The following is a 22,914-nucleotide window of genomic DNA, read 5'->3' as shown; positions in this document are numbered from 1 at the left end:
GTAATAACACCGCCCTCTTATCAGAAAAGGTTAAAAAGGGACAGCCAATCTTAAATTATAAGATATTTGGACACATCACATTTTGTCAATCTAATAAAGAAAATAAAGTTTAATTTCCCAAAATGTTATTAAAACTGGACTCTGTCATCAGATATCTTATTGCAAAGATGAAATCTCACCACAGAGCAGTAAAGTTTGTCATAAAAACAAGCTTTAAACAAATATAAATTCTTTTTGTACTTCTTAAACTGAAGAGGTTTTTATCATTAAAAAAGTGTCTTCTTTTTTCCATGAGTCATGGACATTTTCCCACAAGAATTTCTGTTCATTAAAATCACTTTTGAGTACCCCATAAATATGTAAACCTACCATGTACCCACAAAAATTAAAAATTAATAAGTAAAAATGACTTTTGAGTTGTTAAGGCAAGAGTGGGGGGCAGAGAGAGGGAAGAGATGATGTTATAAGTCTTTGAAAAATTAGAAAAACAATTCTCAGTCCATTTCTTAAAAATCTTTATTATTTGGTATTCTTTTGGTTTATCTTTATTATTTGGTATTCTGTTTGGTATTCTTGTTTTCTAAATCCTCAGTTGTTACTTTGCACCTTATAAGAATGAAAAATAACTACTCAATCAACCGTAACAGTTCCACAGCAGATACAAAGCTCAAACTGAAAGGAAGCTTTCAAATATATTCTATAACATACTTAAATACACTTGGCTATGGCTACCTTCACTGGATATTTTTTGGCTAAATTTCTTCTTAGGTAGCATTTTTGGGTTTAGAAAGTGCTGAGATAAATGTTAGGAGCAGAAGACGTTTATGGGTACCCCTTTCCAATGGAAAATATTTTATAGTTAAACAAAACTGAACACGAGCAAAGGATCCTAAATACAGTACCAATTCCATTATCATTCATTATCACTTCTCTTGCAAACCTTCCCCTGGCATTTTTGCATACATATAATTGTCAGTCTTGGAGGGCAACGGGGGTGTAATAGAACTATTTAGTTTTTTGGTTATCTTCGTGAGAGCTGAACAGATGTGTATCCAGTGGTATAGATGTTCAATGACAACATTACCAAATTTCCATACTTCGGTTCGGGAATGACCTGCATCAGGAAGAAAAAAGTAAGAGTGGATAGTTTTACACTTCACTATTAAAATTATAAGTTCCAGTGTTATGATTAAAGTTCATTAGATATGTTTTGAGTGAAAACTAAGCAGAATCTTGTGTAAGTATGTAATTACAGGAATATGGATAAATTTTGGTGTAGTCATACAATGGAATACTTGACAGCCGTTAACAAAGAATTAGAGTTATTTGTATTCATGAATAAATCTCAAAATATTCAATAGAAAAAGTAAGTTATAGAATAATATGTACTTTTGGACACAATTAAACAGTTTTAAAACCTGCAAGATAGTATTATATTATTTGTGGATTCATTAGCATATGGTAAAAATAGGAAATCATGCATGAAACTAATACCAAATTCATGATAGTATTATCTCTAGGGAAAGACAAGAAGACAGTGGGATCGAGGAAGGATAGAAATCCTTAACTGTTCTTACAATGTTTTCTTTAGAAAGTCTAACTCAAACGTAGTGTTAAGGTTGGATATAGAATATAGCTTCATAATGACTATGCAGGTGTTATTCTCTATACTTGCATGCTTGAAATGTTTCCTAATTAAAAATTATTTAAAGCTATATAGTAACTGCACACTATTATATGTTTTAAGTTTTTTAAATTGAAAACTGTTAAACTGTCATTCATAAAAGTTGCTTTTTCCCAGGAGTCAGTGACTAATATTCAAATAGAATGGTCCAATGGAAAGACTATATAGAGTTGAAGAGATGTGGGTTCTGTCCAATGGAAAGACTATCTAGAGTTTAACAGATCTTGGCTCTACACCAATGAGTTTTGTCACTTAACTGCTCTGAGCCTCAGTTTCTTCTCCCATAAAACAAAATTGTAAGAATTGTTTTTTTCTTTTGAGACAGGGTCTTGCCCTGTTGCCCAGGCTAGAGTGCAGTGGCATGATCATGGCTCACTGCAGCCTCGCCCTCCCACGCTCAGGTGATCCTCCCACTTCAGCCTCCCAAGTAGCTGGGACCAGAGGCTGAGAAAATATTTGTGAAGATCTGTCACAGAGTAGTTGCTCAAAAATATTAACTATTAGCTGGGTGCGGTGACTCACACCTGTAATCCCAGCACATTGGGAGGCAGAGGTGGGTGGATCACTTGAGGTCAGGAGTTCGAGATCAGCCTGGCCAACATGGTGAAACCCCATCTCTACTAAAAATACAAAAATTAGCCAGGCGTGGTGGTGGGCACCTGTGATCCCAGCTACTCAGGAAGCTGAGGCAGGAGAATCACTTGAACCTGGGAAGTGGAGATTACAGTGAACTGACATTGTGCCACTGCACTCCAGCCTGGGTGGCAGAGTGAGACTCCATTTCAAATAATAATAATAATAGTAACTACCCCCTTTCTTTCAGATGCCTCTCACCCACAAGTCTGTTTTATTCATTTCTGTTATTCCTAGTGACTAACTCACTGCCTAACCCAATACATGTTTGCTGATTTGAGTAAACCATTTAGTTATAATCGAGTTCAAGCTTTATTATTTATTTATTTATAATTATAAATAAATAATTTATTCATTATCTTTAATCATAGAGACAGGGTATTTTATGTTGCCCAGGCTAGTCTTGAACTTCTGGCCTCAAGCAATCCTCCCACCTAGGCCTCCTAAAGTGCTGGGATTACAGGCATGAGCCCCCGCACCTGGCTTTTTTTTTTTTTCAATTGAGCAAAAGCTTTTAAATATCAAGTCTTCCATCCAATAGCTTATTAACAGTAATGACAATGACCTATTAGAATTGCTAGGCAGAACATATTTCATTTTCTCGTCTTTTATCAACACAAAGGAACAAGATTCTCTGAATTAGGTTTCCTTCTATGGTTTGGAAGGAACTATACAACAAAAGGTATAATACGGGATAGGAAAGGCACATAAAATGTGGAAAACATTCAGAAGTCTCAATTTTTATTTGAAGCTGACTTTAAAACGTGGATCCAATTAATTTTCTAAAATTCTCTGTTTTAACACACACATACGCACACACACACACCACCCTGGCATTGTCTTTTCTCATTCAATTCTAAGTCTTCAATAAATGTTAAACTGAAACATTAAATTAAGGAATAATGAATTAGGTTTTTCAAATACCAAACGTCTTTCCAAATTATAGCTCAGTAACATTAGAGAGAATCATGAATAAAAACAAAAACAGATGCTGGTCATGAGATCACACTCAAAATACCTGATTCATTTTATGGGCAACACTAGACCAATTGACATACGTACTTAAAATATTGAAGGTGCATTTGTTATAATTCTTTTTTCTTTTCTTTTCTTTTTTTTTTTTTCTGAGATGGAGTCTCACTCTGTTGCCCAGGCTGGAGTGCAGTGGCACCTTGTGGGCTCACTGCAACCTCTATCTCCTGAGTTCAAGCGATTTTTCTGCTTCAGCCTTCCAAGTAGCTGGGATTACAGGCGCCTACCACCACGCCTGGCTAATTTTTATATTTTTAGTAGAGACAGAGTTTCATCATGTTGGTCAGGCTGGTCTCGAACTCCTGACCTCAGATGATCTGCCCACCTCAGCCTCCCAAAGTGCTGGGATTACAGGCGTGAGCAACCGCGCCCGGCCAATTCATCTCTCTTTCTATTAATTAGTTTCCTGGAAACCCTACAAGGTAAATGACACAGGTTTCTAAAGATAATCTTAATGTCTCAATGATATGAAGCTAAATAAAATAAAATTCATCCTGGGACACTCCTAAAAGTCCTAATTTTCGGAGACAGAACAGCTCTGCTGCTCCCCTCAGCTTTTCTTCCGCCCTTCCGTAATGCCCATGAAGAGCTCTGTTCCTTTGACCCTTGCCACAGTGTTCTTATCTGAACATCCACATGAGCAGACGCCCATCTGCAGCCATTATTAAGCTAGTCGCCATCTCCGTGGCGATTCAACGACACGAGGATGGTGAGCGAGGTCGCTCTCTTTCACAAGACCCTGTTGCTTATTTCCTGTCTTATTGTTACCGAGACAGAAGCTACGAGAAAGTGTCTGGACGGTGGTTCCTGTTTCCCTGTCCTTTCCGGAGGTTGATGCGTTAACGACCTAACGATTCCTCTAATGAGCCTCCAGCGCTCTGCTGGGTTCCCTATTAACGGTTGAGTGCTACTGCCCTCTTGTGGTAGATGCATGCCGGATCTTTGAAGCTTGGCCCACGACAGACCCCACTCACACAGTCATTTTTTCAAGCAGATAAACGCTTCTTTTATAACCATAGAAATAACGCTTTTTTTTTTTGCTTTGCTTTGGAAAAGTGTATAGTAAATTATTTGAATACATCTAATGTATAGAGAATACTGGGTCGACCTTTGAGTCTATTTATGGATATTAGTTCAAAAACGTGATATTTTTGTAGGTTCTAGTTTAATCAAACTTTTAATTACACAGTGAATTCATTATGCTGGAAACACTGGGCTATAGTAGGATATTTCTGAATTAAAACTCCATTTATGGATCTCTGCTTTTAACACTGGATTAATAAAATTAAATCTTTTGGGAATGATGGATAATTAGCATAGATGGGCAAAGCAAAAAGAAAGAAGTACTTAAGCTTCAAGTACAAAAGCTAAAATGTAACTGCTCCTTTCAACTAACAATCCAAGATCAGCCACATTTTTTGCTGTTCCTCTTCTTCATTAGTTCTCTTAGTTTTCGTTCTCATTTCTATTGCTTCACATACCCCAAGTCACTCCTTAACATTACAGCCACACACAATGAACTGAAGGTCCCTGCAGCAATAGAAGGGTATGTGTATGCAAATTTCTTTTCTTTTCTTTTTTAGACAGAGTTTCGCTCTTGTCGTCCAGCCTGGGGTGCAATGGTGCGATCTTGGCTCACTGCAACCTCCGCCTCCCGGGTTCAAGCCATTCTCCTGCCTCAGCCTCCCAAGTAGTTGGGATTACAGGCATGCACCACCAGACCTGGCTAATTTTTTTGTATTATTAGCAGAGATGGTGTTTCACCATTTTGGCCAGGCTGGTCTTGAACTTCTGACTTCAGGTGATCCACCTGCCTTGGCCTCCCAAAGTGCTGGGATTGCAGGCATGAGCCACCGTGCCCAGTCATGTATGCAAATTTCAATCAGTTTTTTTGTAGGCAGGAGAACTTACATCTGCCATGGCAATCAGGCACTTAATATGTCATTGTTAATTTAATGTGGTCCCAAAGGCACTGTAGGGTACTACCTCCCAGATTTATCAGGAAAAATATCAGTGTTACATGGGGAGTTAAAAACACATTTTTCTCTAGTAATCGAAGTTTGGGGGGAAGTTTGTTCCAGGATGAATGCTGGAATCAGTTTCATTCCCATTGCAAGCATATTTCTGTACAATGTCACAAGCATAATTTCTATACAATATCACATAATTTCTGTACAATATCACATGTAGTGGCTTTTTTAATGATGTAGCTATAAATCAAGTCATGTGTAAATTGAAATCAATGCAAATTATATTTACAAAACTCATAGTTTAATGTAGTGGCCTCCAAGCTCTTTTGATCATGTACCTCTATCAGTAACAAACATTGAGCATGTGACCCCATATATATATATATTATTTTAAAACATTTTAAACAAAAAAGTAGAAATTAACGATGAGTTAAAAACATTACAAAGAAAAGTTCTTTGGTGGGGTGCAGTGGCTCACGCCTGTAATCCCAACACTTGGGAGGCCAAGGCAGGTGGATTGCTTGAGTCCTGGAGTTCAAGACCAGCCTGGGCAATATGGTCTGTCTCTACAAAAAATACAAAAATTAGCCAGGCAAGGTGGTGTGGGCCTCTGGTGTCAGCTACTAGGGAGGCTCAGGTGGGGGGAGGGAGGATTACCTGAGCCTGAGAGGGAGAGGTTGCAGTAAGGCAAGATCGTGCCACTGCACTTCAGCCTGGGTGACAGAGTGAGACCCTGTCTCCAAAAAAGAAAGAAAGAAAAAAAGAAAAGTCCTTAATCCTTTGGTATTTTTCTTTCTGTCTTGTCTTTCAGTGTCTCAACAGAATCATCTTTGATATTTTTCTTGTACCCCAGAGATAGTTTTTTAAAAAATCTTCTAGGGTGCTTGCACTTAACTTTGGAGATCACCAAGTTAAAATATGAAAGACAATGAATGAATAATGCTTTTCTAGATGATTAACATGCATTCAATTTTGCTACATCTGAAATTCCTACTAAGACTAATGTAAAGGAAAAGAAAGAAGAAAAGAAAAAGAAAAAGAAGACATAGGGACCGGGCATGGTGGCTCATGCCTGTAATCCCAGCTACTCAGGAGGCTGAGGCAGGAGAATCACCTAAGCCCAGGAGTTCAAGGTTACAGTGAGCCATGATCACACCACTGCACTCCAGCCTGGGTGACAGAGACAGACCCTGCCTCTATAATTAATTAATTAATTAATTAAAGAAGACATAAAACACAACGATAGAAAGATCAGGAAAAAAGAAACACCAATATTTAATTCCTACTCCTGTCACCTCAAAGTCCCAACAACGCCCTCTCCCATCCTCACTCTGGCTGATGACTCTGCTTTCAGCTTCGCTGTAAGATTGACACAATCAGAAGGCAACTTCCGTAGACTCCCACCAGCACACCTACCCACTCACTCTCATCTGCACCTATGTTCTCTGTCCTCTTGCTGTCTTAAGCCAATTCCTCCCTTGGTGCAGTAGATCCAGGGTAGTCAAATAATTCATTGTCCAAATTGGTACACTTGAGAGAGAAAGAGGATGCTAACTGGACAAGTCACCAGAACAACAAGCAAAAACTTGGGCTGTTCCAAGGTAAATATAGAATGTATGGTTACTCTAACAACAGCCCATCCTCTCTCACATGCTTGAGGACATTGCTTCAGGAATTCTCTATCTTCAACATTGTTAACTTCTTGCTCTCTACAGGATTTCCCATCAGAATCAAACCTACTGTTATCTTTCCCATCTGAGAAACAAAACGAAACCTTGACCCCATTGTCTCCTCCAGTTACCACACCATTTCTTTGCTCCCCTTTGTGGCAAAACATTCAGAATTGTCTCTACTCAGTGTTCCCACCAAGGAGACTTTCCTCCCTTTGCCAATCATCTATTCACCAACCAATCTCGATTTTATATCTCCAGCTTAGACCTTTCTCCAAAACTCCAGATTTATTTAACCATCTACATATTCACATCTCTACTTCCATGTCTAATAGATATCTCAAACTCAGCATGTCAAAATCTGAACACTTCATCTCCTCCGACCAAAGCCTGCTCCACCTACGTGTTCTCCATCTCAGCTGACAGTAACTCCATCCTTCCAAACCATGAAGTCAGTCTTGGCTCCTCTGTTTCTTTCTCATTCCACACTCAAACTGTCAAGATATATTTTGACTCTGCCTCTCAAATATATATAATATGACAACTTTTCACCATTTCCACTGGTACATTCCTCATCTCTCATCCGGATTCCTGCAACAGCTCCTCTAGTTGGTCTCTCTGCATCTCTTCTTGACCTCCAAAGTGTCTTCTAATTATAGCACCAGGGCGATCCTTTTAAAACACGGGTCATATCATTCCTCTGCTGAAAACCTTGCAACGGCTCTACTTCACTGGGTGTTGTGGCTCATACCTGTAATCCCACACTTTGGAGGACAAGGCAGGAGGATCACCATAAGCCATAAAATCAAGACATTATGATAGTCTTCAAGATCCTAATTGATTCAGTCCTCCATTACCTCCTGAACTCATCTCCTTACTTACCTCCCATGCTTTGACCCTGCTGCTGACACAGTGGCCTTCTTGTTGCTATTTGAACACACTGGTTGTTCCTGGTTTAGGGCCTTTGCTTTGGCTGTTTTCTCTGCCTGGAATACTCTTTTTCTTTTCTTAGGATACAATATCATCAAGCAACACCTGGAATATTCCTTCTACATTCATATGGATGATTCCATTCCCTCGCTTCCTTCACATCTTTGCTTAAATCTCACTTTTTTTTTTTGTTTGTTTGTTTTTTTTGAGACAGAGTCTCACTTTGTCACCCAGGTTGGAGCGCAGTGGTGTGATCTTGGTTCACTGCAACCTCCGCCTCCTGGTTTGAAACAGTTCTCCTGCCTCAGCCTCCTGAGTAGCTGGGATGACAGGTGCCTGCCACCATGCCCAGCTAATTTTTGTATTTTTAGTAGAGATGGGGTTTTGCATGTTGGCCAGGCTGGTCTTGAACTCCTGACTTCAGGTGATCCATCCACCTCAGCCTCTCAAGAGTGCTGGAATTACAGGCATGAGCCACTGTGCCCGACCTAAATCTCACCTTCTTGATAAGGCCTACCTGACTTCTCTATTTAAATTTTCAGCCCGTGCCTCCTCCCTGCCTCCCACCTTTGCATCCACCGCCTTAGTCTACTTTGCTTTTTTCCCCTATAGAACTTATTTTCTACCATAGTATATAATTTATTACATTTATTGCTTATCCTCTGCTCTCCCCTTTAGAATGTAAGCTTCTTGAGGGCAGGGATCTTGCTTGGTCTATGTCATTCACTACTGTACCCTAGGAACCTAGAACAGGGCCTGTCACATGGATAGCACTGAGATAATTTTAGTTGAGTGAAAGACAGAAAAACAAATTTTGAGAAATATAAAGCAGGTGAAGAAGTGGTATCAGACAGGAGAAAAGTGGAATCCTAAATCAGCAGTGGAGAAAACCTAGAATCAACCTTCTGTATATCCCAGAATCCTCAAAGGGTTCAGAAGGGTTTGTTGAAGTTGTTTAGGAAAAAGGAAAGAAAATATAGGGATTTTTAAGACTAAATCTGGGAGATCCAATGTCTGAATAATAGGAATCCCAAAGATTCCTATACAGAAAAAAGAGGGCAGGGCCACCACCAGTGTTATGGGTCACCTTGGTGTAAAGGTGAGAGAAACACACCTGCTGTGAGGTGTGGCATTCTGTGGGCACAGAGCTTGGTGAATGAAAAATATGCTCCTCCTCCAAGCAGATGTAGCTTCAGGTTAAGGCACACAGTCTAGTGAATGGAATCCGGGATACATTTTGGCCCCCACCCACCTCCTCAGCAGAGCACCTTTGTGAAGTGTACAAATTGCACAGCTGTAAGTAGCAGTCTTCATGCCATGGAGGAAATCATCCAGCACTTAACAACCTAGATTTCACAATTGAAAAAAGCCCAGCCAGTATACAGATCAATTGATGAAAACAGACCCATAAAAAGGCATATCATTATGAAATTTTTGCAACTTTGGGGATGAAGGGATGATTCTACAGCTTCTGGAGAGATATAAAACAAAGAAAGGTCACACCGATTTAGAAAGGCTCCAGACTTCTTAACAGCAACCTTTCCTTTTTTTTTTTTTTTTTTTTTTTTTGAGACGGAGTCTTGCTCTGTCGCCCGGCTGGAGTGCAGTGGCCGGATCTCAGCTCACTGCAAGCTCCGCCTCCCGGGTTTACGCCATTCTCCTGCCTCAGCCTCCCAAGTAGCTGGGACTACAGGCGCCCGCCATCTCGCCCGGCTAGTTTTTTGTATTTTTAGTAGAGACAGGGTTTCACCGTGTTAGCCAGGATGGTCTCGATCTCCTGACCTCGTGATCCGCCCGTCTCGGCCTCCCAAAGCGCTGGGATTACAGGCTTGAGCCACCGCGCCCGGGCGCCTTTTTTTTTTTTTTTTTTAAGAGATTAAGTCTCACTTTGTTGCCCAGACTGGAGTGCAGTGGCATGATCATGGCCCACTGCAGCCTTAACTGGGTTCAGCTTCTTGAGTAGCTGGAACTACAGGCATGTGCTACCACACTTGGCAAAGTTTTTCATTTTTTTTTTGTAGGGTCAGGGTCTCACTATGTTGCCCAGGCTGTCAACAGCAATCTTTAAAGTTGGATGACAATGGAGTCTTTTCCACAAAAAGTTAAACATAGAGTTACCGTATGTTTGCACTCCAAAGGTATATACACAAGAGAGCTGAAAATACATGTTTACACAAAAACTTACAAACAAATGTTAATGGAGGCATAATTTCAGGAGCCAAAAAGTGGAAACAACCTATAGGTGCATCAACTGACAGGTGAATAAACAGAATGTGTTCTATCATAGAATATTATTCAGCCACACACACAAAAATGAAGTACTGATACAAGCTAGAACATAGATGGACCTTGAAAACATTATGCTGAGTGAAAGAAGCCAGATACAAAAGGTTACATATTGTGTGATTCCATTTATGTGAAATGTCCAGAATAGGTAAATCCGTAGAGACAGAAAGCAGATTAGTGGCTCCCAGGAGCTAGAGGGAGAGGAAAGAAGGAGTGACTGCTAATGGGTGCAGGGTTTCTATTTGGGGTGCTGAAAATGTTTTAAAATTAGATAGTGGTGATAATTGCACAATCTGGGATATATATTCAAAACCACTAAATTCTACACTTTAAAATGTACAAAGAGTGAAATTTATGGCATAGGAATTATGTCTCAGTTTTTTAAAAAGACAACGGAAAGCCAGGTGCGGTGGCAGCACTCCTGTAGTACTGTAGTAGCTACTTGGGAGGCTGAGGTGGAAGGACAGCTTAAGCCCAGGAGTATTTTTTTTATTTTTCTGTAGACAAGGTCTCATTCTGTGGCCAGGCTGGAGTGCAGTGGTGCAAACATGGCTCACTGCAGCCTCAACCTCCTGGGTTCAAGCGATCCTCCCATCTCAGCTCTCCTGAGTAGCTGGAACTACAGGCACATGCCACTACTCCCAGCTTTTTTTTTTTTTTCAAGTTTTTTGTAGTGACAGGGTCTCACTATTTTGCCCAGGCTGGTCTTGAACTCCTGGGCTCAAGCGATCGGCCCACCTCAGCCTCCCAAAGTGCTGGGATTACAGGCATGAGCCACTGTGCCTAGCAAACTCAGGAGTTTTGTGTCCAGCCTGGGCAATACAGCAAGACCCCGTCTGTTAAAAATATATAAAACCTGGCCAGACACGGAGGCTCACGCCTGTAATCCCAGCACTTTGGGAGGCTGAGATGGGTGGATCACCCGATATCAAGAGTTCGAAACCAGCCTGGCCAACACAGCGAAACCCTATCTGTACTACAAATCCAAAATAAATAGCTGGGCATGGTGGCGGGCGCCTGTAATCCCAGCTACTCAGGAGGCTGAGGTAGGAGAATTGCTAGAACCCTGGGGGTGGAGGTTGCAGTGAGCCAAGATCACACCACTGCACTCCAGCCTGGGTGACAGAGTGAGACTACGTCTCAAAAAAAAAAAAAAAAGTATATATATAAAATATATATGTATTAAAAATATTATTTTAAATAATATCTATTTATTTATATATTTATGTATATATAATTTATTATATATTATTTATTTATATATATTTTATTATTTATTTATAGATTAAATAATATGTATTTTATTTAAAATATATATAAATAAAAATGTAAAAAGACAATAGAACAATGTCTTCAAAATTATCTTCCACAGCAAAGTAGAAATCAAGTGTGAGGACTGAATAAAAACATCTTCAAAAACGAAAGGTCTCAAAAAATTTACCACTTATACACTCTTTCTCAGAAAACTACTGGACACATGTTACCTGAAAACAAGGGACTAGACCAAGAATGACAAAGAGAATGGCAAATTAAATTCCTACAATAGTGGCGAAGTGAATCTCAGGAAGGCAGCTGAGTAGCAGATCTGGGGGCAGGGGAAAGACTTTAGATAGAGAAAGAATTGAGGCCTGGGTATGGTGGCTCACGTCTGTAATCTCAGCTGAGGCTGAGGCAGGAGAATCCCTTGAGGTCAGGAGTTCAAGACTAGCCTGGTAATATAGTGAGACCCCCCCCACCTCCACAAAAATAAACAAAATTAGTTGGGCGTGATGGCACGCACCTATAGTCCCAGCTACTTGGAAACCTGAGCCAGGAGGATTGCTTGAACCAGGGAGGTCGAGGCTGCAGTGAGCTGTGATTGTGGCACTGCACTCCAGCCTGGGTGATAGAGTGAGGCCCTGTCTCAAAACACAAAACAAAACAAAACAAAACAAAAACAGAGGAATTGAGATCTCTATAAGAGATGGCTTTGGGAAAAGAAAATAAATTAGACCTAATAAATTACCTGATAGAACTATCTTATGGGAGAGACAAACGGAAGGGGTGGAAATTATCAAGAACTACAAATAAAACTAAGAAAATTTAAAAATAAAAGACAGGCCGGGCGCGGTGGCTCAAGCCTGTAATCCCAGCACTTTGGGAGGCCGAGAAGAGGGGATCACGAAGTCAGGAGATCGAGACCATCCTGGCTAACCCGGTGAAACTCCGTCTCTACTAAAAAATACAAAAAAAACTAGCAGGGCAAGGTAGCGGGCGCCTTTAGTCCCAGCTACTTGGGAGGCTGAGGCAGGAGAATGGCGTAAACCCAGGAGGCGGAGCTTGTAGTGAGGGGAGATCCGGCCACTGCACTCCAGCCTGGGTGACAGAGCGAGACTCCGTCTCAAAAAAATAAAAATAAAAAATAAAATAAAAGACAATTATTTACTTCAGGAAAAACAAAAAAAGATGAGGAATCAAAATATGCTACAATCCTCAGGTGTGTATAATATTTGCATAGGCAAAAGCATGTAAACATTGCACCTTTATTTAACCCCAAATTATAAATACAACTATATTGGGAGGATGGGGTAAGAGAATGGTGGCATAACAGAACAAAATCTTCATTTATAATCAGAGGAAATTGACTGATAAGGTTTAAAATTGATGAATCAAAAGATAGCAATATGTGCATAATAGAAATAGATGTGCAAATGCCAAGAAGAAAGAGTGAAAGAACAAAACACTGTTGCCTCTGGCGAGGGAGACTGAAGAGAATGAAAGAGAAGATACGGCCTAGTGACTCTTTTTAGGCTTTTAGTTCTATGTGACCTTTTCAAGTACTTTAATAAAAAATGTAAAGCCGGCGCAGTGGCTCATGCCTGTAATCCCAGCACTTTGGGAGGCTGAGGCAGGTGGATCATCTGAGCTCGGGAGTTTGAGATCAGTCTGACCAACATGGAGAAACCCTGTCTCTACTAAAAATACAAAATTAGCTGGGCATGGTGGCACATGCCTGTAATCCCAGCTACTTGGGAGGCTGAGGCAGGAGAATCGCTGGAACTCAGGAGGCGGAGGTTGCGGTGAGCCGAGATCGTGCCACTGCACTCCAGCCTGGGCCACAAGAGCGAAACTCCATCTCAAAAAAAAAAAAAAAAAAAAAAAGTGTGTGTGTGTATATATATATATATATATATACACATAAAATATCTATAAAATATATATATATATGCCTGTAATCCCAGCACTTTGGGAGCCATGGTGGGTGCATCACCTGAGGTCAGGAGTTCGAGACCAGCCTGGCCAAGTGGTGCAACCCCACCTCTACTAAAAATACAAAAATTAGCCAAGCGTGGTGGTGCACACCTATAGTTCCAGCTACTCAGGAGGATGAGGCAGGAGAATCTCTTGAACCTGGGAGGCAGAGGTTGCAGTGAGCTGAGATTGGGCCACTGCGCTCCAGCCTGAGTGACAGAGCAAGACTTCATCTCAAAAAATATACACACACACACACACACACACACACACACACATAATATTTATATCCTTTCAGGATAAAAGACAGTTTTAACAGCCACTAAAATTTAAAAAAAAATTGAGTATCAAATTAAATAGAAAACTGTTCTTATTAATTTCTACAGTCGGTGTCCACTATGTCGCCCAGGCTGGAGTGCAGTGCTATTCACAGGCACCATCATTGTGCACTACAGCCTTGAACTTCTGGCCCCAAGCAATCCTTTTGCCTCAGCTTCCTAAGTAGCTGGGACCACAGGTGCACGCCATCATGCTCCACTTCTCATCAAGTTCATTTTTAAGTCTTTAATCAGATATCAAAGTAGCAGTGATGTTATCTATACATGTAAAACTGTGCTTAGTTATTCCTCTTAATAACTACTGCTAGAAAACTTCAAAATTTAAATCACAAGAAGTGATAAGAAACATAAAGAGAATGGCTGGTTTGATTTTTCTTTTTTCCTCTGAATAACTTGGAACTGAAAAGGCAAGGGGTTTGCTTGCATGGGAAATCGAAGCATTTCAGGCCTGAGATCTTTACCCAGAACAGAGTGTTATACCCTTCCCCTGTGCATGGTGTGAGTACTTGTCTAATATCATAACTCGTAACTACAAGGGCTTTTTAAGGGGCTCTTGCCAGGACAAAGGAACTCTGTTCTCAAGCTGAACTGATATTTCCTCCTCCATGGCCTAAAATCTGTGAGCAACTTGTAAATAAATGGCGCACTCTTAGCTCTCTATTAAACCCAAGTCTAGCTGTGATGGCAAGTTTTTTCCTATAAGAGGGAGCCAACAGCAATTCCCATTCAAGATGACTAAGTCCAAAAAGACAGCAGAGAACTGTAATTGAATCCAAACCAATGTTAGCATACAGAAGGTTTAAATGAATAGGACAGAACCATGTTCTTGTCGTCTGGTTGTCCATTTTGGCTTGACTCATTTAAAAGAAAAAGGCACGTCCTCAGAGTTGCAGATTCAGTGCTGTTTCCTACTTGTTATTTCTGGGTTGTCGGTAGAATCATTCTACCAAGGTTCCTGTCAGGTCCTTAGCTGTGCAGTGGGGATTAAGGAATGAGTCATGTTCCATTTTTGTAATGGAGTTGCAGGGAGCGTGGCACCTACGAGAGCCACCGCGGTGGCGGCAGTAGCAACTAGGGAAGGATCTTCCAGGGAAAGCGAATCTTGAAGATAAAAGTTAATTAGGACTGTGAGTCCAGCAGTCCTCCCCTGCTGATGGGAAGGCACCTTCCTTCATTGTCACTCTTAGAGGATGATGGTGTCATTTTATTGCAGAAGCTAGTGGGTTTCTTTACAAATGGTGACAGCACTGAGCCTCTGGCTACTTTGGCAGAGTTGGAGCTCTGGGAACCATGTAGGAGAAGTGGAGGGCCTGGGGCACTCCTGCTGAGACCAATGTCTGTGGACTTGTAAACACTTGGATTTAGAGGAGGAGGTACAGTCACTTGGCAGACACCCAAGTTCTAGACAGAAAAGTGATTCTGGTTATACTTGCAATAGGGGACAGCTCTTCTTGCCTCTGGGTCTAAGAACATTTCCAAGCAGGCAACATCTGTCTAAAACTCCTGGGAGAGGGACATGGAGCAGATATGGGGCATCCTGAATGACCAGATGAGACTGGCAGCAGAGGTCCAAAGTTGAGTGGGGAGAATAGGTCCTTGAGAAGGTGGTCAAGTCATGAATCTCCAGGTAGAAGAGACCAACTACTAGGAGTGTCTTAGGCAAGGTGACAGAGAATAGTAGGCTACTGATGTACTAGTGCATACACAGCTGTCTGGGAGTGTTCACTGGAGTCACAGGGTCCCCCACAGGGAAGTACGTCAGCAGCACTCACCTGCAATGGCACAGTCTTGGGAGGCCAGGCCTGCTCAACAAAGCTACCCAATGTTACTTCACAGATGACTGGCTCAATCTAAAGGCAGGACACAGCTGCCTGGAGTTCCACCAGAATAAAAAAAAAACCTCCTTTTTGTTGTTGTTGTTTTTGAGATGGGGGTCTCATTCTGTTGCCCAGGCTGGAGTGCAGTGGCATGATCACATTTCACAGCAGCCTCAACCTCCCGGGCTCAAGTAATCTCCCACCTCAGCCTCCTGAGTAGCTGGGATTACAGGCGTGCACCACCACACCCAGTTAGTTTTTTTTTTTTTTTTTTTTTTTTTGTAGAGACAAGATTTTGCCATGTTGTCCAGGCTAGTCTTCAACTTCTGGGCTCAAGCAATCTGCCCGCCTTGGCCTCCCAAAGTGTCAGGATTACAGGTGTGAGTCACTGTGCCCAGCCAAAAATATCCTTTTCTTTCTTTTCTTTTCTTTTCTTTTTTTTAAAAAAAATTATTATTATGCTTTAAGTTCTAGGGCACATGTGCACAACATGCAGGTTTGTTACATAGGTGTACATGTGCCATGTTGGTTTGCTGCACCCACCAACTCGTCATTTACATTAGGAAACACCCTTTTCTTGAACTAGGATGGAGAGGGGGTAAGAGTTGGTAGCAGAAGCCCTAAGAAAGTATGGGCACATTACGAGCCGTAATTCCACCCTTTTGGTAAATAGTTTGGAAGGCGTGGTGGGTTAGGAGCTATGCTATATAGTCTAGCAGTCTCTGCCTGTCACAGGCTGAGCCTACAGGTATTATTGGTGACATTTCATTCTGGGTAGATTCGTGGAGTAGGGCCCTTACTTAAAGCTGCTAGGCCAGGTAAACTTCCAGCAGCAGATTGCCCTGCCTGAAGACTCCTCTCCTTCTGGCACAAATAGAAAGGCACCCCGAAGAATTCCTCTCCCTTCGCCTAAGCAAGAAGCTTAGCATTTCCTAATGTAACTGCATCTGAAGGAGAGAGCTTTGGTATCTGGGTGACCTACGAACTTCCTCGGGATTGCTGCGGAGACTGGTATAACTAAAGGCTTGGCGGCAGTGATTGGGGAGCCTATGGGCTGTTTTCTGGCTGAGTTGGGCTCCGTTAACTGCAATTAGTATTTCTTCCATCAGAGGGCACTGTTGGAAAGCAGAAAGTGGTGGGAAGCGTTGGTGGTCAAGGCTGCTCAGGAATCAGCTAGGATAGTTCCCTGTGAATCCAGAAACCCTTCTGCGTTGGTCTAGAGCCTCCACAGATAGTAGGAGAGTGGGAAGAGGAGGAAAGGGATAGATTTAGTGAGCAATTTCTACAGAGCCATTTTCCCAACTATGAATTATTTTTCGTAAATAACAAAGAAAAAAGCAAACTTTAAATGAATTCCTCATCACAGCCTGAGGCCTCTGAGAATACCGGTCAGCGGAGGACCTTGGGCCTCTGTTTGTATATTTACTTTCATATGCGGCCTGCTCCCTGTGGTCAAACAGCTAATCGTCTTCTCCAACACGAGAGCCTCGCTGCTCTCCATTCTTGGTGGTTCTCCTCCCTGAAAAAGTCTATTATTTTCTTTGATTATTTATTGAAGCTAAAGATAGCCTTTTTGCTTAACACTTCTATTCTCATTGCAGCCCCATGTGCATTTTTTAAAATAAATAATGCACATGTAGTTAATAAGTGGGAGATAGATGTGCTTTTGAATTCTCATATGTGTGGCATAGACAGTGACTTTGGGGAATGATGCAATAGATTATAGATAGTGTCCCTCCTCTTAGAAGACTTATAACTATTTTCTCCTAAAAACTGAATTTATGACCCACTTGCTTTATCCTAATAAAAATCTCTTAATCACAACTGTGTTTTATTGCTGTTGCTATAGATTTAGGCTGTAATTAAGTGAAAATTTACCTCTGATATATTCATCAATGAGCTGTACATTAACTTCCACATGCTTGGCAGTTGGATCAAAGACACAAATATTGTTGACTAAATATTTGTTAATATACTGTGAACAAACAACAAGAGAAAATTTATGGCATCACCAGCAAGCAGAAATATAGTGCCCAGTTCAACAGCTTACATAATTCTATTTATATAGATTTTAAAATAGGCAAAACCAATCAATGGTGTTAGAAGGGCAGATGATGGTTACCCATGGCCGGGCATGGTGGCTCACGTCTGTAATCACAGCACTTTGGGAGACTGAGGTGGGAGGATAACCTGAGGTCAGGAGTTTGAGACCAGCCTGGCTAACATGGTGAAACCCAGTTTCAACTAAAAATATAGAAAATTAGCTAGGCGTGGTGGTGGGCACCTGTAATCCCAGCTACTCGGGAGGCTGAGGCAGGAAAATTGCTTGAACCCAGGAGGCAGAGGTTGCAGTGAGCCAAGATCGTGCCATTGTACTCCAGCTTGGACAACAAAAGTGAAACTCCGTCTCAAAAAAAAAAAAAAAAAAAAGGTAATGGTTACCCTTGGGGTGGGTGGAGTGAAGGGATGATGAGGAAGGGTACAAAGGAGAGCTTTTGGGATTCTATAAATGTTCTATTTCTTGATCTAGGTCTGGTTACGTGAACATGTTCCACTCGGTAAAAATTCTTGCATTTGTACTCTTATGATTTATGCAATTATGATTTGTACATTTAAATTTGTTGAGGTGATTCTTCAATTTAAAAGGTGCTTTAAAAAAAAAAAAAACTTACAAATTTACACTTATCCCAACTTCCAAAGTCACTTGAAAATTCCAACTCTGGATGAAAGAACAAGATAACCGCCTTCAGGATGTCACGCACTAGTTCCATGTTGGCTTCCAGCTCTATGGATTTGCTGTGTTGAGGATAATTTGGCTCTGTTAGAAGAGTATGGTCATAGAGCAACAGTGACACAAATTCCATGGAATTGAGTAGTTGTATGCTTTCCTGTAGCTCAAGCAGCATGATTCGGAAGAAGAGAATTCCTGCCCGCTGGACTTCCCCGACATTTTCAATCTCTGGAATAACAAAATGATAGCTCGCATTGCTGTTCAGTCTAATGTACATTGCTGTATATTACTTTTTCATAGGATTCTGAACATATTATAGTAAATTTTTTGTCAAGAAAAAGCAGACCATATCCTTTGGTTTTAAACAATCTTAGTTTCTCTAGCCATGAAATCAAAAGAAAGAAAGGAAATTACTCCTGGTGAAGCTCACAGAAGAGGCTTTGAGAAAAGGCAAAAACTTGGGTTTTAGAGTTAGACCCTGGTTGGAACACATGCTGTCCCCCTTATTAGTCTATTGTCTCTCTGAATATCCTTTTCCTCTTCTGTGAGAATGGGCTTGATCCCTACTTCCTTGGTTAGCTGTGAGAGTTAGAGAAGATGATATATGTAAAAGTGCTTAGTTACAGGCATTACACATAGTGAATACTCAGGAGACATGAATTTTCTCCTTTCTTCTTATCCCACTCTATGACATAGTTACAAATCTTTTGGCTTAATCCCACATAGTGTTACTCTTCTAATTCTATTCACTTCATTCTAGGAAGCCAAAGGTTTCCATGCCTTCTTCCTCCATCCCTCTCTCCAAGCTGGCATTGCATTGAGAGTAGCCTAGTGGATACGGAATTACAAAAACTAAGGTCTTGTCTTGCCTCTCCCACCAGCTTGCTATTGGACCTTAGATAATCCACTTTACTTTTGCAGGCTTTAGCATCTTTATCTGTAAAACGAGATGTTCTGATTACTTAATGCTGTATAACATAGTGGGAAGAGCACCCAAACGTAGGTTCAAATCCAGCCCTCACTATTTCTTAACTGTGTGATTAGGGGCAATTTGCTTACTTTCCTCACCTGTACATGGGGTATCACTATTCATCTCATAGGGTTATGGCAAAGATTAAATGAAATACTACCTGAAACACATAATGGGGGCATTTAATAAATGTTAGTTCTAGCTTGCCTTTATGAGCCCTTCCAGTTCTAAAACTATATGAATCTAACCGAGAGAATGTGATTCCAGGCTGTTTGCTTTAATTTGTAGACATTACTCATCAGCACAAGACTGCATAAGGGAATTCCTTTTACATGGAAAGGTCTGTATATTGTAACAATTCATTTTAGAAAGTGCATATTTCATTGCACTGCCTGTGATTTCCCCAAAACCTATTAAACCTGTGAATTTAGGCTGATGCCACACGAACAATACCTAAGACATATTTTTTCTCTATCTCTCCAGAGAACTCTCCAAGGATTTCATAGCAGGCCACTTGGACCACTTTCATCATTTTCTGTAGATCTTTATATTCTTGATACAACAACATCCTATTTCGGCCGATGTTAAAATCGAGGACTCCCAGAGCCTCTCCTGTTCTGTCACGAAGTGGAACTACTATGTGGGTTTCTCCGCAGGCAGAGGCCAGAACGACTTCTGAACTGTCAGTACATTTAAAGAGGAAATCTCTGAAATCAAAACCAAATAAGCACAAAGATATTAAACTTCTGTCTGTTCACATCATTCTACCCAAACATATTGAATTACTCTCTTGTGCCTACCTCACTTCCACCATGCCAGCCCTTCTTGCTGTTTCATCTGCCTGGAACGTTCTAGCCCTTGATTTCACGTGGCTGTCTGTCTACTCACTCTTGTCTCTGCTCAAGCATCCCCTCGGCAGAGAAGGCTTCCCTGACCACCCAATCTCAGGTAGCAAGCAGCGCCCAAGCCACTCTCCATCATGATTCTCTGCTTCGTTGTCTTTACTTATCTGAAGGTGTTCATGTTTTGTTTACTTATTGTCCATTATGCTTTTGTTTACTTATTGTCCATTATGCTTTGGTGGAGTGCCAGCAGAAATGATGAACGTGTTAGGTCGGGTTCCCTAGAAGCAGAGCCTGAGACAGGGATCCTTATGCAAGTGATTTATTGAGCGAGTGTTCGCTGGAGAAACCTGTGAGGGACTGAGGGAAGCAGGATAGGCAAGGGAGAGAAGCTAAGTAAGAATGTAATCTCACATGAAGTCTAGCCTCGGCCTGATCCCAAGGGGAGCTCCGACAGGTCAATTGTACCAAAGAATCTGTTCCACTTTGAGACAAAGGGAGGGGTCTTTTGTATCCTAGCACTAGTCAGTCATTGGCTCTAAGCTGCCCTGGGTGTGTGTGAGCAGTTTGGGCCGGGGGAGTGTTTACACATCTCTTAGGTACCTCCTGGTGAAGAGCTCCAATCGCTCAAGGGCACTCCTCCAGAGAAAGTTAACGGTGTGAGCCATTACTTGTAGCTGTGCCTATAGAAGCTGGTAAAAAGGCATTTTGGGAATCTGGGTAGAGCATCTATAGCATCTGCCTCAGTGAGAGACTTGAGATTTTTCATGGAAATGTAGTGGCTGCTTCTTTCTCTTGGTGAGGCACAGACACACCTCTTTTTCTTTCTTTTTCTTTTCCCCATCTACATTAATTCTGATATGCCATTTCTTTAGGGTATTTGTAAAAAATTGGTACTTTGCATCCTCAAAAAGCACATTTACAGTTTCTATATCAATCCTACAGTAACAGGTAAGATGACATCCTTCTGCTCTTCCCACCCCTTTTGCTGCTGCTGAGCCACCACTTTCTGTTGTGTCTTGATGACTGCCATAGTAGTAATGCATCTTACTAAGCTTTCCAGGCATAAGAATAGAGCCCATTGGTCAACTGACTTCCTCCAAAGACATCTGTTCTAAGTTACACACAAGAATCCAGGGTTATGCATGTTCCCACTCATAGGTGGGGACTGAACAATGAGAACACGTGGACACAAGGTAGGGAACATCACACACCGGGGCCTGTAGTGGGGGGGAGCGGGGAGGGGCCTTAGGAGATATACCTAATGTAAATGACGAGTTAATGGGTGCAGCACAACAACATGGCATGTGTATACATATGTAACAAATCTGCACGTTGTGCACAAGTACCCTAGAACTTAAAGTATAATTTTAAAAATACATTAAAAAAAAAAAAAAAAAGAATCCAGGGCTATGAGTCTGGGTGTTACAAGGACTTCTGTAAAGCTCTGACCAGCACAAGGAATAGCTATGTGGAAAAGAGCTTGAGAGTGAATGAACATTCTGGCATGAGGCCAAACTAAAGCTTAATTGACATACGTAATTAAATGCTGAATTAACCTTCTAGTCTGGGATGACTGGGTTACTGCCTACTCAACGACATCGACCCCCTAAGAAGCAGTCATTCCCTTTTGCAATAGGTGTGTTCTCAGTTAAGATCTGTTTACATTTGTACACATTTTAGTAGTGTTCCTTGCATTTTGACAAGTGAGAGTCATTTTAAGTAATTGAGAACCGAGTACTTATTAAATACAACGTGCTCTGCCTTCTCTCCAACTCTGCCCCTGCACATCTTCTTTAAATAAAAAAGACACATTCACAGTCTTGCTAACATTCACAGATGAGCTCTGATGAGTGATGTGAATGTATTATTCATAATTATGGTGGGTTTTTGTTGAATTCCATATTTACAAGGAAATTCATTGAAAATAAAACACTTTCATGCTTCAAAATTTGCAATTTTAAAATAAAATGCCAATGAAATCCATTTTAAAAAGGACTTGGGAAGGCTGGGCACCATAAAAAAAACTAAATGAGCTGGGCTTAGCAAATACATGTAGTCCCAGCTATTTGGGAAGCAGAGGCAGGAAGTTAGCTTGAGTCCAGGAGTCTGAGACTGCCGTGAGCTATGATCATAGCACTGCACTCCCACCTGGGTAATACAGCAAGACCCCATCTCTCAAGAAAAAAGGACTTGGGAAAAAAAGAGCCAATATGTCCCATGCAGACAACATTCTGCTGAAATTTTTCTTTAAAAGCCAATCAGAATAAAATTCAGTGTGATCATTAAAGAAATGCACATCAAAACCCCAATGAGATATCATCTCATACCAGTCAGAATGGTGATTTTAAATCAAGAAACTAGAGATGCTGGTGAGACTGTGGAAAAATAGAAACGCTTTTACACTGCTGGTGGAAATGTAAATTAGTTTAACCATTGTGGAAGACAGTGTGGTGATTCCTCAAAGGCCTAGAACCAGACATACCGTTTGACCCAGCAATCTCATTACTGGGTATATACCCAAAAGAATATAAATCATTATATTATAAAGATACATGCACACATATGTTCATTGTAGCACTAATCACAGTAGCAAAGACATGGAATCAACCCAAATGCCCATCAATGATAGAATGGATAAAGAAAATGTGGTACACACACACCATGGAATACTATGCAGCCATAAAGAGGAATGAGATCGTATCCTTTTCAGGGACATGGATGGGGCTGGAAGTCATTATCTTCAGCAAACTAACACAGGAACGGAAAACCAAACACCA

General features: G+C 41.1%; 1 protein-coding gene across 1 annotated transcript in view; it reads right to left on the bottom strand.

Moving 5' to 3' along the window:
- Nucleotides 1–498: 498 nt before the first annotated feature.
- EFCAB5 (EF-hand calcium binding domain 5) overlaps nucleotides 499–22,914 on the bottom strand; it is a 175,050-nt gene continuing 152,634 nt past the window's right edge. The window contains exons 20-23 of the mRNA XM_023183936.1: nucleotides 19,746–19,999; nucleotides 18,264–18,550; nucleotides 17,470–17,566; nucleotides 499–1,114 (exon numbers count right to left, since the gene is read on the bottom strand). Coding sequence (XP_023039704.1) covers nucleotides 924–1,114; nucleotides 17,470–17,566; nucleotides 18,264–18,550; nucleotides 19,746–19,999 — 829 coding nt within the window. The 3' untranslated portion in view covers nucleotides 499–923. The remainder of the gene's footprint in view (nucleotides 1,115–17,469; nucleotides 17,567–18,263; nucleotides 18,551–19,745; nucleotides 20,000–22,914) is intronic.

Source organism: Piliocolobus tephrosceles, chromosome 16 (genome assembly GCF_002776525.5).
Source record: "Piliocolobus tephrosceles isolate RC106 chromosome 16, ASM277652v3, whole genome shotgun sequence".
NCBI classification, from domain to species: domain Eukaryota; kingdom Metazoa; phylum Chordata; class Mammalia; order Primates; family Cercopithecidae; genus Piliocolobus; species Piliocolobus tephrosceles.
The sequence above is the reverse complement of the archived record's forward strand: the minus strand, read 5'-3'. Positions and strand labels throughout refer to the sequence as shown.